The sequence below is a fragment of the Scomber scombrus genome, chromosome 14 (genome assembly GCF_963691925.1).
Source record: "Scomber scombrus chromosome 14, fScoSco1.1, whole genome shotgun sequence".
Taxonomy (NCBI): Eukaryota; Metazoa; Chordata; class Actinopteri; order Scombriformes; family Scombridae; genus Scomber; species Scomber scombrus.
Window position 1 is genome coordinate 10,654,205 of NC_084983.1, and position 17,133 is coordinate 10,671,337.

A 17,133-nucleotide genomic window follows, 5' to 3' on the forward strand; every position below is an offset into this window, starting at 1 on the left:
GACTGTACCGCACAATGGCTTGCTTGATATACATAGAATAATGTAACAATAAATTGCTAAGCTACTTGATATACTTGTGTAACAATCCAGTGTCTGTGTTTGCTGGCCATTAGCTATCTTAAACTACATCAAATATACTCCATAATGACACAAAGACCAATCATTCCATTAATCCACTCACAAACAGGTTAATTTTTTCTTTTTTCAATGATTATTTTCATATCCTGTATAACCATGGGTGAATGTATAGCAGAGATGTAAACTACAGGGATCACAGATGCTTTTCAAAATTTACTCAATGCAATTAACATGTACAAAGCAGTAATAGCAGCAAAAACAAGCAGAAATATCTAATTAACAAAACTTAATAGTAATTGACAAACTTTAAAATACACCATCGCAATAATAATGTTATGCATTATATTTTGTCACTAAATACATACAAAAATATTTAAATTAATTTTAAGACTAAGACATTTTAGGCACAAGAATAGACTGGCTGGAAAGGCAAGAAGTTATAAATGTCAATCAAAAATCTGTGATTGTGCATAAGAGGAAAAACATAAAGGCCACTCGTATCTTATGGATTCTGTAAATCCACACAAACATCCTTATTTCTTTCAAAGAAAATTAAGAGTATCACATCTTTGGTACATCAGTGTATGCATGTTTAGCTGTTAAATGGTTTAAGGCTTCATTAGTGCATTTGTTTATTCTATGATTGGATTTCAAGTGAAAGCCTGATACTTGCACAATGATTTTGTACAGTGATCATTGTTTTAAAGCGACGACGCCTCTCAGGTACTCACACCCAGCTCCTCCAAGCAGCGTCGCAGGTTTTCATTCCTGCCAGGATACTGATTTTCTTTGATCCTCTTCTTGATCAGGGTGGCAGCATCATCGACCATATTCGGCCACTTCGAAGAGTTGGTGCAGAACGGTTTGAGAAGGTCCACGTTAACGTGAAGCACCATTCCAAACAGGAAACGCAGGAACATGTCCAGTTTGCCATCATCGTAAGTGAGGCTTTTGTCCACAGCGCTCTTGTACATCTCCATAGCTTTGTGCCCCTTGAACATCCGCGAGAACCTGTCTTTCAGCTGCTGCTCAAAAATGTTCTTCCCATGGTTTCTGAAGGAGAGAAACACATAAAGGGCAGCCAGGTACTCCTGCATGGTGGGGTGGATAAAGCTTATGACTCTCTCTTGAAACAAGATGAATGGCTTCGTGACATATTGTGTGCACAGTCCGCTGTTAACCACTGCCTCATCATCGCTGACTCCAACCTCTTTCCATTCACACCTGGTCAACTTGAACTGGCCTTTTTCAAGCATGGTGAGGGCCGTCTTTCCAAGTTTCATCAGACAGTCTCTCTCTTCTTCTGGGCTAAGAGGTGGAGCTCCATCTACACGATACTGCCGTGTGAGCGCCAGTAGCAGCTTTGTGTACATGTAGGTGAGGCTCTTGGGCAGCTCTGCCTGTAGACCCTTTGCCCGAAAGATATTCTCACACTCATCTGCCACCAGTGAGCAAAACAGGGGCAAGTAACACATGATGCGGAGGGTTTTCAAAGACTTGGTGTATGCGATGACTTGATCTGCATGATCTTGGTTCTTAAACCTCTTCTTAAAGTACTCGTCCTTATCAGATTCCAGGAAACCTCGCAAGTCGAGCTCATCATAATGCGTATCCCAAGGGATGCAGCGCCTTACCAGCGGCCGAGAAGTCAACATGAAGATGTCGCGGAACAGCAGCCTTCCTCTGAGGAGGTTGACCATGATGATGTTCAGGCTAGTGGGTTCTGCGTGGTCACCGAGAAGCTCGGTGTTCTGAAAGTCAAGCTTCTCGCAGAACTCGTCAAGGCCATCAAAGACGAACAGTATTAAGCACTCGTCACTTCTGTAGTCCTCATCCCTCAATTGTTTTGTTTCCGGGTAGAGTTCATTTACTATGTCCAACAGGGAGATCTTCTTATCCTCAAACTTTTTGAGTTCTCTGAACGGCAGAGGAACCAAAAATGACACGTGTTGGTGAGACTTTTCTTCAACCCAATCGAGGATCAACTTTTTGATCGCCATAGACTTCCCTGAGCCCGCCCCTCCAGTGATCAAAAGAAACCTCAGATTTGTTTTGTCCAACCATTCTTTACTCATGAGATCTTGGACAGAAAGCTGTTTCCCTTCCTTCCGGTTGCTGTCAAGCTTATCTATTTTCAAGACCTCATGTTCAAGAATTGGGCCATTATCACTTGTTGACTTTATGTTGAGATTGGTAAAGACATCATCAATGGACCTCATCTCTCCCTGCTTGCTTGAATCGTCTCCCATTTCCCCGTATATCCTCTTCAGAGATTGACGTAAATCGTATCTTACCTCATCTGAAAAAAGAAAATGAACTTGTGTAAATACATCGACCAGCCCTTTGGTTCAATTTAAGAGTCATGAACCCTTAAGACATGCAGCGGCATACTTACTTCTGATACGTAAAGCCTGGAGATAATCAACCATCTTCTTTTTCCCTATTTCCTCAAGAACGTGTTTGGTCAACTTCAAAGAAACCTCCAAGTTGTAACACTCGAGCAACCTGTCCACAAGGTCCACCAAGTCCATGCCTTGGGGAGGAGTATTGAACGACTGCGGGAAACGCTTCCACAGAATCCTCTTGAAGTAATGCATTTCTCCCTCTGACAGCTTCCCAAGGGTTTTAGAAATAGCCTGATACCAAAAGAGGGATACAATTCAATAATACTCCTTCTTAGGGGGAGTGCATTTTAAACTTAATTTCTTTTTAAAAAATGATAGAGGACAAATGGGGCTACAAACTGACCTTAAAAGTAAAATCCACTGTCAGGGAAGGATGCCTAATCTCATTTGGGTCATGCAATAACACAAGGGCGTCAGGAGACTCTGGGACGGTATCCTCTTTGTTTCTAACCCTGGTGAGATATGAGCATACTTTAGTGTCAACCTTTCTAATCACACACAATAAAATGTGTAAGTAGTTTGCCATGAATGTATTTCTTACTTGGGGATTCTGTTTTCACAGTCATCACTGTCCAAGGTGTAGCAGCTGGAGTATGAGTCTGCTCTAACCAGCTGGATGCTAAAACCAAGATGACAAAAGTGTTTTAATTATATTCAGTGCAGTTACAAGATGTCATTAGTTGGGACAGGGGGGTCAAACTCATCTTCGTTCAGGGGCCACATACAGGCCCATTTAATCTCAGGTGGGCCGGACCAGTAAAACCATTGCAATAACATACTATATATGTTATAACTTTACTATAAAACTATTTATAAAACAGATGAACAGCCTAAGATCTCTTTAGTTAAGTTTTTTTCCAGATTATTTTGCACAGAAGCTGCCGATTGATGTTCAATATATGAATTATATAAATATGACTAAAATATGTATTCATTGTTTGTTAAGATAATTGTTTTCTGGTCAGGGTGGAAATATTGGAATTACTTTTCTGTAATTTTCATACTTTTCAAAGTTATCCAGTGGGCTGGATTGGACCCTTTCACGGACCTGTTCTGGCCCGCAGGCTGTATGTTTGACACCCCTGAGTTAGAAAGTACAACAAGGCACAATGTATTAAAACATGCATATTATGAGCATAGCTACTTGCTAAATGTGATGAATGCCTTAATTTACAGACGGATTTTAGCTTCTCTGTATACTTTGTCTTGTTCGTACCTTGTCAAAGATTCATCGAGTTTTTCCATTTTTTCAGATTTCTCACTTGACATTGAGCTGTAGCTCAGAACTGGGGAGTTGGCCTGATCCACATAATGCCTGCCAAAAAAGAAAAACAGGATGTCAGTTTTTTCGATTGCTTCGTGGCCACATGACAAGCAATCACAAACTTCTATAGCATGTACCAGATAAGGAGCCACACTCTACCCTTTGCTTTTTTCTTTCTTTTTTTGTATTTTTTATAAAAAATGTTCCCATTTTCTTGGAATGGATTGACTCTGCTTAGACAAGTATACATATGTTGTATTTCTTATCTTTTCTTTCTGTGAAAACTGGGAAGGTTACATATTCAGATAGACCCCTCAAACCTGGATCATCCACTGTTGAAAAAATATCAGTTTTGATTTTCATCAAAGATATCCAAAATACAAAATAAACCTGCTGCTGTTGTATGTACATATTTAAGGGCATAACAAAAATAAAAAATAAAAAATGTATTGATGATGGAAACATTTAAAGGATGAGAGAAATACTTTTAATTAGTTACTAGAATCATTGTTCAGACCAAAATAGTTAGTTTTGAACTCTATTTTCACAACTTGCAGTAGAATTATGTTGCTACCATACAGTGGGGTTCGTACATAAAATAATCTCTTGGTACCATTGGCTAGTATCCATGGGACTTGTCCCCAGGTCAAGAGAAGGTCTTCTTTCAGGGATGTAGTAGAGACCATCATCTTCCTCATCTTCACCGTATGCACTCTGGCCTGCAGCAGACGCTGCATCCCCAAGGGAGCTGCCCGAAGGCGTGACCCTATCCATTAAATCACTGTCGTCCATGATGTCTTAGAAAGAGTCAGCTAACAGGTAACATGACAAGCACAGTAATCCCTTTTTTTCTCCACCTGGCGTGGTATCTGAACAGTGGGCTGTCTGTACCTGCAGAAGAACATGGGAAAAAATAAAACAAAACAAAACAGGCATATCAATTCTCAAATTCTCCATCAGGGTGTACAAGGACATTTACACCAAACCTGATTTTCAGGTGTCTACTGATGGAAGCTCAGCTGCATGATACTGCATTACATTATTAAAAGAAAGATACATGCAAAGAAATGTAATGCCCATTACATTTCCTTTGAGCATATTTAAACAACTGATAACATTAAAACATTGTATCATCACTCACTCAATACTGACATTAATTATACTAGTATCACAACTGTATGGCTCAATTTTTAACAATGTGTGTAATTTACAATGTGTAAAACTACAAAAGGCCAAACTTGTTTGCTAGATTCTTACTTCTAAGCACAAATGTGTGTGCTTTACATAACATATGCACAATCACATTCTCAGCAACCTAATATAAGCAAAAGGCTCAGTCAACATCCAGATCACCAAACCTGTTCAACATGTATTTGCAAACTTATTTTAATGCATGAATGTTTATCACTCCAACCACCACTACCATGCCTTTTATTGCCCTTTTCACTGTAAAATGTTATAATGTGCTGAACTTCTGTTAGTACATGTTGTTTTATGCTGTTCTGCATTACTATATTAGCTTTCTGGATTTTGGATTATTTAATCTCACGAGTGACTGAAATATGGAGGTAAAGACACAATCATTATTTATTCCTTATACGGATGTAGGATTAACTGTAATGTAAATGTTATGCAAATTCACAGAGGCAATACTGTGAATGTAAAGGTTATTTTTAATTATTTACATCTGTCTCTATTCATTTCTGTGCCTGTTATCCTTTTAAATATATGTTCCTGGAGTTGAAAAAATGATTTTGTTGTACAGGAAATGTTCAATGATTAATTTGAAGTGTTTATTTTCAGCCTAAGATGAAAAAAGGAACAATCTGAGGAAAGCAGAGGAGAAAAACTGCTGACACGTTTGTTTTTCTAGTCATATCTATCTTATGGGCCTTTGGAGAGTATTGATCCCAAGGTTGGAACACAGGTTAATAATCTTGCTTCCGGTTATGGTGAGCAGGTGTAATGTCAGTTATCTAGTAATGGGTTTCCTCTCCAGTTGTAATACAATGCCTAGCGAAAATGAAAGGTTTCTCTCTCTGGATGTGAAGCGTGTTCACCTCCATGTGTTTAGCCGCAATGTGTGCCTCTGTGGTCCACAATTAGAACTCAGGCCCTATAAAGCCCAACCAAAGATTGAACTTTACCTTCACGCGGCCTAACAATGACATTTATGGTGTTTCTCTTTCTTCCGCTTTGTGGTAAAACGTCAGGAACAATGTGTGTAATGTCTCACAGCCTCTCTCCACGTGTCATTAGCAAGAATAATGTCAGTTATATCGTTGAAGTTTACGACTGTAACTTTTTAAACTTTGAACTTTGATAGTTAACAGTACTACGACAGTAAGATAAGCACACCAAAACGGCTTTAAACAGGAATATAACGCGAAGGTTAAGCAAAGTTATACCATTTCCCTAATGGTAGAAAATGTAAGTGAAATGAGTAATTACACAAATGTTCACACAAATGTTCACACAAATGATTACTACTTCATGATTTATGCCATGAAGAGACTCACCTTCGTTTCTGTTGGACGTTTTTCCGTTTTTCCTCCTCCTCCTCTTCTTCTGCTTCCTCTTCTTCGTCCTCTTCTTTGGTGGTTTGTTGGCGGTAGTTTATAGTCGCATTACCGCCACCATCTGGATTAAAGTGCGGATCAGAAAGGCACAATTACATTCAATTATCCAAAATAAGTCCTGTGTTCATAAAAGTCTGAAAATAATTATTTACCCCAAATCACCTAAAGTGCGCGACAACTTTTATCTAATGTCTACGTCATGTGATTAAAAGTGTCTTCTTCTTATCAAATGAGTTTCAAATATTATGAAGAAATTACATACTGCCACCTACAGGCTTGGAGAGTGAAGTACAGTTAAAGAAGTTACAAATATCATAACAAAAAGTGAAAGTTCTGCATTAAAAAGTACATTTTATGCTTAATTATTATGCTGTTGTTTTATTTATTATTATTATTTATTTATTTAATCATTTATTTAAACAGGTAGTCTCATTGAGATATGAATCTCTTTTTAAAGAGATACCTGTGTACAAGAAATACACACATACAATAATACACAATCACACGACAATAAACAAGTCAAACATATATTACACATCAAGAGAAACATGCGCAAACATTACTGACAACAGGCAAGCACAAGCTTTTACAAAGCTCTAATGAAATAAAACAATCCAGTTTTAACATCTTCTGAAGCTCGTTCCATTTGTGTACAGCAAAATATTTGAAACGGTGTTTACCAAGTTTTGTGTGTGTGTGTGTGTGAGCAGTACAGATAAAGTTAAAATATCCTGCCACCTGACATTATAGGTGTTGTGTTTGAATGTAATCAATGAGCAAAGGTAACTGGGCAGTTTTTCCAATAAGGCATACAATGCCGCACCCTTCTGTCTGTTAAGGCAGGCCAACCCACCTTCTCATAAAGTAGGCAGTGGTGTGTAAAAAATGTAACACCTGTTATAAAGCGAAGTGCACTATGATACACAGAATCAAGATGCTTTAGGGTGGAGGGAGAGGCATGCATGTATACAATATCACCATAATCAAGCAAGGGCAAGTTTGTACATTGCACTATTGTTTTCTGACTAGCAAAAGAGAAACAAGATTTATTTCTATAAAGAAATCTTAAATTTAACTTGTAGTTTACGTAATAGTTTTTCCACAGGGACCTTGAAAGTGAGCCAGAGTCCCAAGTATTTATAACAATAAACAAATTCAATAGGGGAACCTTATAGGGTTTTGATCTGTGTAGTGGGCTGGATGCTCTTAGGTGACCTGGAGAATAACATGCATTTTGTTTTGCCAGAATTATCAGAATATTAGTGGTGACTTTAAATATAAGCAGTATTTTAATGTTATATCTGAAGCTAATGAGCTATTATTTTATAATCATGCCTCATATTTTATGAACCAATGAGATATTTTATATTTGAAATGTTCTGCAAGTGACTATAGCTGACAGATACATGTAATCATACACTCAAATGGAAGCATGTCAAAACTGTACTTAAGTACAGCGCTTCAGTAAATGAATCTGATTATTTAGTTTATAATGATGGAAATGACCATGCTTGCTTAGTTTAAAAGTGCAGTTTTTTTTGCTTATATTCTAAATGTTTAATCTAAATGGTTAAATGCTGTATGTGAGGTCCACAATAACTGTGAACATTAACAGCAATAGATGTTTTTCACTTTTTTTCTGATATGTCTCAGTAGGGAAAGCAAAGGTTTTAAATGGTAAAATCAATAATTTCTTTATTCCATTTAGCTGCTTTATTTTTGGGGTGTGAATATTGTCACACCACCATAGCTTATTTGGATACGTTAATACTACATAGCCATCATTAATGTCATTAGTAATACCTGTGTCTTTTGTTGGCCTGTAAGAACATCATGTGGACAGCGTGTATATGTATGTATTTATACTCTCGTACAGTTAATCAAATAACAACATTTATGTTTAACACTGCACATGGTTCCAATAAACAATTACTACTTCTAATACTATCACTTTCTACTTCTCATCTACTCATTTGATTTGTTTTAAATATAGAAAATAAGCCTAATATTAATGACTGTAAACAACAACATAAACAAATAATGCTTTTCAAGTTGAACTTCAGGGCGCACAATACATTTAGGATAAATACCATTAGACCCAAATCAGGCCTGAATGATGACCAAAGATAATGAACTGCTTACCTTAACTGTCTCTTTTTATTTTGACTTATTGTAAATTAATAAAGATTCAGTGTTTTCAACATGAGGGGAAAGTATTCTAATGGGGTTTCTGTTTCTAGTATGATTTTGTCATTTTACTTGAATGGCATATTTATTGCATCCCTCAACAAAACATTTTTTAAATATAATGATTTAACCTTTTTATATCAATGCTGTTAAACAGGCTGATACTGTATTGTAGTGTGCTGTGCATGATGTGAGCATATCAAGCATAATGCTTGAATTTTCTTCTGGCAGGTAGCTATTGCAAAGAAAAAAAGCAATTACAGCGTGTGTAGCCTACATAAGAGCTTTACTGTATGATGGCTGGTATGTCATTATTGTTTCATTATCTTAAATTCCATGAATTCCAGTCATTTCATCAGGCGTCACACAGTATAGTTTCCTGCCACTGTATTCATTAATGATTATTGATTATCTTGAATGTCAGCCAACTGTTTCTGCCACTGGTCTCATTTATCTTCTTGTTTAATAGTCAGCATGTCAAAATAGTATTGGTGGCAGGCATGTCTTGTCTTGTTTTTGTCACATTATTGCTTCTTACACGACCTCAGGAGAGTTTTAATTTATTTTTACTTTGGCCTATAGATTTAATGTGCTTTAAATTGTCTTATATCACTTTTCATCATCTATTTGTGCTGTTAGAATTAAATCAACAAATTATTGATTAGTTGTTGGTCCTATTGACAAAACAATACATATACAGTAGAAAAATAGCAAAAATAAAATAATGGCTACTTTAAAAAAAATAGGAAATTTGTGTTTCAAGGCTATCTATAGGCTATAAGATAATGAGCATGTTCAAAATCTGAATGTAACTCGTTATATTTATTTTAATTTTTTTTTTTTATCAATATGTGATATGACATTCAATTTAAATGTAGTATTTGCTCTATAGCTAATGAGTGGCCATGTTATGAAAATAGGCTTAAAACCTGAAGCTGTTTCCCTATAGATGAAAAAAAAGGGGCGCATGTCAGCATCCCTGTCTCGTTGATGACCGTCGTTTCCACTACACTGCGCTTTGTGTGATGGAGGCATGAGCAGCGACAAAGACGGCAGGAGGAAACAGTGGTGGCTATGAGAGGTGATTAGTGCCCATAGGATTGGGAGGAGAAACAGAGGAATTATTGTCAAAGCAGCCATTGTGTTGAATGGACTTAATAGTGGCTTATGTTGTATTCACATTGTGGATTATTTAGGAGTATTTAGAAAAATAAATGCAGCATAGCTCTATCTGCGGTAAGCTCACATTATCCAATTGTTTTTTCTGTATGAAAACAAATCGGATGTTTGAAAATCCATTAAAAACAGTCACCAACAATCACATAGACCTGGGCAAAATCAACGGCTGCAATATTTTCAGCTCAGTCTATTGACATTGTCCACTGGTTGTGGGAAGCCAGTGAGGGATCATGTTCTTTTTGTTGCACTCCTATCAGTAGGTTGGGGCTCCTCTGTGAGTAAGACTGTCCTCTCAAGGAAAACAAGAGCATCAGTCATTTCAGCAAAACCCCCCAAAAAACATGAGTTTAAGTTCAAGTGACAAAGCCCTCCAGCAGCCATCGAAAGTTTGACAGTTTTCCACTGGGAGCAAAAGAGGAAACAGAGTGACATGATTATATAGCCACAATTTCTGCAGGGGGAGGAGGTCAGGATGGATCAACAAAATGTTGGGTTTTAATATAGGAGACTGCAGTTTGATTCCAGTTTCCTAACAATAGTCATTGTTGGTCTAACCCATGCAGTCGTACACTAACCATAACCAAGTTGCTATCATCGAAACTATGAAGACAAAGGTCCCCTAATTTTAACAAATCGTATTTTTCATCCAAACCACCATGTTTCCTTAACCTTAACCTATACATTTTTGTGTCTAAACGTAACAAACCCTCAACCACAGTGCTGTCAGACCGTATTTTTGAAACGCTGTCCTGCCCATAGAGGTGTTGAATCAGAAAATGCTTATATATGTCCTTCTGGAGGGCATATTGTGTTGTTTAGCTTGGAGGAGTTGTTGTGATGGGCCCTTGCACTGAAGCTGTTCTGATGGCATGTAGTGGCACCATACCTTACTAATACACTTTGTTGTTTTTTTCTTTCATTTGTCACTCATCTAGATATAAATATACAGTAAAGTCTCTCTGAAATGTACCTCTTTACTTCTTTCTCTCATTTCAGTGTATGCGTCTAAAGGGATCTTTGCAAAATAAGTTATATAAAAAGGTTAGGTGTAATAAGCTAAGGCTTCAGCCTGCACCTTTTTGGTCAGTGTAAACTTACTTTAGTTTGTCACTGCTTAAAAGTACATATTTATTTACATGTGTATTTTTGTTTTATGAGTTTAAAAAATAAATTAAAAATAAATAAAACAATATTGGTGGAGATGTGTTTCTGTAAACGTTTTCAAATCCATTACATAAAGGTACAATAAATGACATTCATCCATACTGAATGTCTGCAAACAACTGCTTGTTATATAAGAGCATAATGAAGTAATAGCGACCGGAACAGAGAATTAAGCCTCACTACCTTTGTGTACCACACTACCACATCATTTACAAAATACTAATCTTTTCAAAAACATTCAGCACTATCTTGTTCACTTATTCATTTCTGCTTATTCATGTCTGTACTGAAAGTAGGTGCCGTCACTCAGCCCTGCCTTTCACTGGATTTAGCACGCTTTCTTTCTTTTTTTTCTTTTTTCTAGCTCAATCCAGTAGCTATGATCAGCATGCCATTAATTCCCATTAGTACCCATCTCCTCCCCAGACTCACCCTGCCTCTGCGTGGCGTTAATCACCTCTCATAGACACATACTTTGCACGGTGAGGACTATGACTCCATGTCTGTGTGTGAGGGAGGATGCTCAGAGCGAAGCCAGCCTCTACGGACACAAGTACGGAGTGATAGTGTGCGCGTTGTTCCCGCCTGCTCTGGATGGTACTGGGATGTATTTTGGAAGAGGGGTCGGGGCAGCGGCGACCCAGCAGCATCCTCACCGCCACTGAGTCTGACGTGAATGACAAACAAAACAGCTATTTTCAAACGAGCAAACAGCAAAGGAATGTGCACAAGTCCGCTGGGCTGCACTCAGGCTCCTCAAAGCGACATTTTGGACCTTTTGGACCTACCTCGTTTTGTTTGTAAACACCAAAACCCCGCAGAGCAGAATTGACATCATTATTTTCCCCCTGTTATTTGATTTTTATTAGATTTTTTAATTTTGGAGGCGTGGTGAGGTTGTTGGGAGTGTTTTTCTTTTGTCAAGCGTGAACAGGACAAACTTCTACCATGGCACTGGTTATGGAGCCTGTGAGCAAGTGGAGCTCCAGTCAAGTGGTTGACTGGATGAAAGGTAGGCTTTGGACACGATGGTAGCCAAATTAAAAACAAACAAAACAACAACAACAACAACAACAACAACAAAACAATTGATCTATGCAAACTGCAATGATAAGTGTTGCACAGCGAGTCTACATGCATTTCAGCACACATTCACTCGAGATGCCCAGAGAGAACAAAACACCTGCTGAGCCTCGGGGTTTTGCCTAATCTGTCGCTTCTACAGGCATTTAATTGCAGCCTTAAATCATTTGATCGATCCCCCCCTCCAGGCAGTGTGAATGTCGACCTCTCAGACCAACATCTTCTCCGGAGCCTAACAAATCCAACGGTTTAAGACAGCTATTGTGTCCTGTGGTGGGTATTGTTAACGTGGGGGTTGGCTCGCAGGAGGCTGGGAAACATGGGGCACAAATAACTACCCTTCACTGGATCTGAGCTCAGAATCTGTGTTTAGAAAAAGGGGGTTTAAGTTATCGACCCAGCTTACTGTGTGCAAAGTGTTACATTAGAGCTATCACATCTGAGCTTGCGCAGCCATCTGTGCCAAATGTTGATCCACAGATGCTCCAAGTCATTAAGAAGTCACAGCTGACTTACAAGATCATCATGTAGGACTGGATTAAATACTTTTAAAACCTCATAGTGCACTGGTACTCGAGATGATGCTCATCCATTAGTAACTAGCTCTGAAGACGGAGATTTACTGATCCCCCCTCTCATTTCATTGTAAACCAGAGCTATTCACATAATAAGAAACATGCACACTGCCAGGTTCAAATGCACAGGATCAAATGAGGCAATGTGGGACTCTCAGCCTCCAAAAGTTGAAAGTTGTTAATATTAATATACAATTGTTAGAAAAGTTTCTTTCTTTTTTTGAGATTTGGTGAGTAATCGTTGAGTGGTTATTCAGCCTCCAGAATCCTATAAATAGTTCACACACACCTACTTGCATACAAATAACTCATCAGCGTTGCTGCTTTTTTTTGTCTGTTTGCATTACAAAGTTATTACCACAAGCGCTCTGTTGTTGCCAAATATGTACAAAATGCAAGAGGGGATGTTGAACTCAGGTGGGTGATGTTGTGCAAATGTGTGTGTTTGTCTGTTAAAGCTGTTATTGTTTCAGTGCTGTGTGTTGTGTTTTTTCTTTTCTTTTTGTAGAGCCACGTGCTCACGTGTCAGGCCACAGCCCTTCAGTGATGCTCCAGATGAAACGTACATACATACATCTTTCCCGCCTCGACACACACACACACACAGTCATAACTCTAAGCCTGTGAGCCTTTTTCTGCTGGCTCAGACGTATTATGATTGCAAGGATCAGACCTCTCTCAGTATGACTATTACAAATTGTACCTGAATCTGGCACTTCCTTTTAACATGGTGTTTATTTGTGAGTGGGCCAGCTCAGTAAAAATACAAATGTTTGGGTAGCTGGAGTATTCGATACAGACAAAGGAGACACGGGGAGGAGAAGACGTGGGGAAATGCAAAGACAGAATGACCACAGCAGTTGAATTGAGATTTAAGATGATCTCTAAATAAGCTGATAGCACGAGTGAGAAATGGAAAGAGCAGAGACTGGAAACAAGGGAGGGCTCTTTAGTGTCCCACATCTGACAAGTGGAGCAGAGACGATTCTTGTGCCCAGAGCCCAGTAATGGTAATTTAAAGTGAGGGACAGAGTGGCACTGAGAGACACTGAGGGAGAGAGAGAGAGAAAGGAGGAAGAGTAGGAGGGGGGGGGGTCCATTCTTGTCTTGCATCCATTCTCAGCTCCTGAGGACTGGCAGCATTTTGTCGTTAGCATTCACAGGTTCCATTATTAGCATACCGCTCCATGATGTCACTGGAGGCCAAATAGGGGCACCCCATGACCTTCCCACAATCCAGCTCTCCACCCCCACTTTGGCGTTTTGTGTGAGCAAGACGCTCTATATTCCCAGCTGTGACAAAGCCTCTTTAAAGAAGAGATTCTCATCACAAAAGAGAAAAGAATCCCAGCTTTGACTGACAATTTGTTCTTGACATTGCAAGTGCATGGCAGCAGTGCAAATACATATGATATATACGCACTGTCAGTATTGTTTTTGTGAGTTGTCTGTGTGTGTTTTTGAGGCACAGACCTAATGCAGGCTTAGTGTAATCTCTTTACTCTTCCTGATAATGTGCATTAACATAATTCATGTTTTGTGAAGTGTATCAGTTTTACCTTTGTGCTCTCTCAGTCTCTCGCGCACACTCACTCTCTCCTTGTCGCACGCGCACACACACTGGCCGTGATCAATGACAAGTCAGATTAACACAAATCCATTATAACAGCGTTAACAGCCTTAAATATCTCTCTTACTTCACATTACCAGTGGATTATCTAGAATTGGGATCAGGATGTGTCAGCGCTGTGCTTTTAATTTCTCCTCAGGGTGCCTGATAATCTGACTCGTTCATGAAATGGACAGGAACATTGATGTAGCTGAGATTACTTAGTGCAATCAGCAGAGCATACTCTGAGCAGCTTTCTATTACACAATGCTACAGTCCAAAGAGGACAAACATGAAACAAGATATGGCAGCTTAGCTGAAAAGGGGAAAACTAGTAGACTTCATGTATATTGTATCTGAGGTAACAAATCCAACATTTCAACTATAATAATGACCTGTATTTCCTAATTAATTTAGCAGATAGCTGTGTTAGCTAGATGTCTCATGCTACCATGTAGTCACTTTTTCGGAGAGCGTCATGCCCTTTCTTCACACATTTCTTTACTTTGTCCTGCGGTCAGGGAGAATCACTGCCAAAACCCTGCTTCATGGTTTCCATGGGAACATGGGGAATACTTCATTGACATAATGAGTCTCAATTAAGTTGGTAAAGAGGGTGATTAGTTAAGCCTTTAAATTTTATGCAAAACCATGAAACTCCCTACGTTTCCTCTCCACCGTTTAGCTGCCAGCTAAACCCGATCTGAATGCTTGATCAGGTTCAGGCACAGGACTGAGTCACATGTGTATGATTGGTCCACAGCGATGAAAAGAAGAGATGAGCAAAGAGTTGTCAGTGTGTGCATATGTGTGTTGGTCCCTCACTCACTGAGAAGATAGAAACAGACTGAGTGTATAGAAGAGGCCCTACAAAGGCTACTCTCTCTGTCTCCAGTGGTAAAAGGATGTCTGGTTAGCATGCAGAGCCCTGTCCACTGACATTCAGCTGTGGCCTACTGTATATATAAATTAGTATATATAGGATCAATGAGAATAACTTTTCTGCTCAAATAATATGTTTGTTTGATGTGACAGTGAATGAAAATGTAAATAAGAGTCGAGATCCAGGATACTGAACCATCAATTCAAAATCTATTTTAAAAAAAGTAAAATCAAATGATTGTTTAACATCTAACAATGTAGTTTCAACATAATACTAAATCATTGGGGCAGTGTTGTGGTCTATAGGAAGCTAAGAGTAAAGAGAGTTGACAAAATATCATCATCTATAAAATATTAAATCCAATTAAAAGCTTGAATATCAATATTGTACATAACAATTTATTTATAGTTTTTATGTGATGCTGTTGTAATATATGATGATTCCTGTCTTTGTGTCCACACCCTGTACTGTGTGTACTGTATTGGTGAAATCTGTTGACGCAGATAGAAGGAGCAGATTACATCAGTTTGTTTTAGTTGGCTGCACTTCACCAACTGCTTCAACAAAAGATTTCACACCTGCTGCAGCAATGAAAGATGTAAAACAAGCACAGATGCACTGCTCCTTTTAGTTGAACGCCTTTTCTATTTTAAAGCTGATAATGCGCTGCGGAAGTGTTGACGAGGGGGAATCTGTCGAATTTGTCGTCTGACACGGACTGTTTCACACATAAGACATGGCAGCAAAATACAACCTGTGCACACAGTGAAATCAGATTTACAGCACATATTTTGGCAAGGGAGGCAATATCAAGACCTATTAGAAGATTAGAACACGTAATGCAAATTAATATTTAACAAAAAGTTGACTGACTAATAAAGTGGAAAATCTGATATTGCCAGCAAACAAAACGTTTGGCTCGCCGTGCTGTAGTGAAAGTTTTCCCATCTTGCTGTGTGTTTCCCTCAGGCCTGGATGACTGCCTGCAGCAGTACATCAAGACCTTCGAGAGGGAGAAAGTAGGGGGGGACCAGCTGCTGCGTATCACCCACCAGGAGCTGGAGGATTTGGGGGTGTCCAGAATCGGCCACCAGGAACTCATACTGGAAGCTGTGGACTTGCTCTGTGCTTTGGTGAGTCCAAGCTTCCCGTGCTGTCCTCCCACCACTCTGTAGTCTCACTTTAAAGAGACTGTTGTTGAAGTTTCTGGAACACATTTGGTGCCTCCTCATAATTCACTGGATAAACCTCAAAATGTGCTGTCATCAAGCAAAAAAAAAAGTTTTCTTAGTTCCTAGAAAAATAATTGGTAGGACATCTATTCCAGGAATAAGGGGATTTTTATTGATTTTTGGCAAAATGAACAGAATATTCCCACAAATACTGATAGCTTTTAAGCCTTTGCCCATCACACCAGATAAAATTCTTTAGGCCTCAAAAATTAGAGCAAATCTACCAGAGTTAATAATCTGACCAAAATATCCTCTACAGGCAATCTTACAGCTGTCATCAGTGCTGATATGGATTACGAAGTGATTTCTTCTCTCAGTCTTAGACCCACAAGTTTTGTGTGTGTCAGCGTTGCATGCTGCTGTTCTGCTGATTGGGCTAATGCGCTGCCAAAGGAGTGAAAGCATAATATTTATTTTAACAGTCACTCTACGTGTCACTGCAGCAACATCAGACCTGTGATACACTGTGATCCAGGTCAGCGGGATCACAAGGTGTATGTAAGAGAAACCAATGATGATGTAACTTCTTGTTCAGTCTCTTCCACCAGTGCGAAACCCACTAGATCCTGATAGAAGAATGTGACACACTTTTAATAATAATTGTTCAGGTATTTTGTTAAGTTTTCTTTTAGATTTGATGGTTCCATGTTGTAAGATGTGAGAATTAGCTGCTTTTCTTGGACTTACATGGGAGTAAATTGAAAATGTTTCAGGTTTTGGACTGTTTATTGGACAAAACAAGACATTTAATGATGCAACAAAATAATTGGTAGTTGCAGCCATAATTATACTCAATTTAGTCAAAAGCACATTATTTAGTCGTAGAATATGTACTTATTTTCAAAACCTACATTAATAAAATTTTTGACTCAGAAAATCAGTAGTAGATTCAAAA

The 17,133-nt window shown here is 38.7% G+C and overlaps 2 protein-coding genes across 3 annotated transcripts in view; one reads left to right on the top strand and one right to left on the bottom strand.

Annotated features, from left to right (window-relative positions):
• Nucleotides 1–234: 234 nt before the first annotated feature.
• Nucleotides 235–6,382, bottom strand: nlrc3l1 (NLR family, CARD domain containing 3-like 1). Of its 2 annotated transcripts, XM_062433058.1 has the most exons (8): nucleotides 6,267–6,382; nucleotides 4,361–4,638; nucleotides 3,700–3,798; nucleotides 3,488–3,565; nucleotides 3,025–3,102; nucleotides 2,827–2,935; nucleotides 2,474–2,714; nucleotides 235–2,377 (listed from the first exon to the last, which is right to left on the bottom strand). In XM_062433058.1, exons 2-8 carry the CDS (start codon nucleotides 4,537–4,539, stop codon nucleotides 798–800), a joined length of 2,364 nt encoding a protein of 787 aa, XP_062289042.1. In that variant the 5' UTR covers nucleotides 4,540–4,638; nucleotides 6,267–6,382; the 3' UTR covers nucleotides 235–797. The 2 variants fall into 2 exon arrangements, with proteins under 2 accessions (XP_062289042.1, XP_062289043.1); XM_062433059.1 differs by lacking the exon at nucleotides 3,488–3,565.
• Nucleotides 6,383–11,804: 5,422 nt separating this feature from the next.
• LOC133993919 (connector enhancer of kinase suppressor of ras 2-like) overlaps nucleotides 11,805–17,133 on the top strand; it is a 28,714-nt gene continuing 23,385 nt past the window's right edge. The window contains exons 1-2 of the mRNA XM_062433057.1: nucleotides 11,805–11,868; nucleotides 15,976–16,139. Of these exons, the coding sequence (XP_062289041.1) occupies nucleotides 11,805–11,868; nucleotides 15,976–16,139 (228 nt within the window). The remainder of the gene's footprint in view (nucleotides 11,869–15,975; nucleotides 16,140–17,133) is intronic.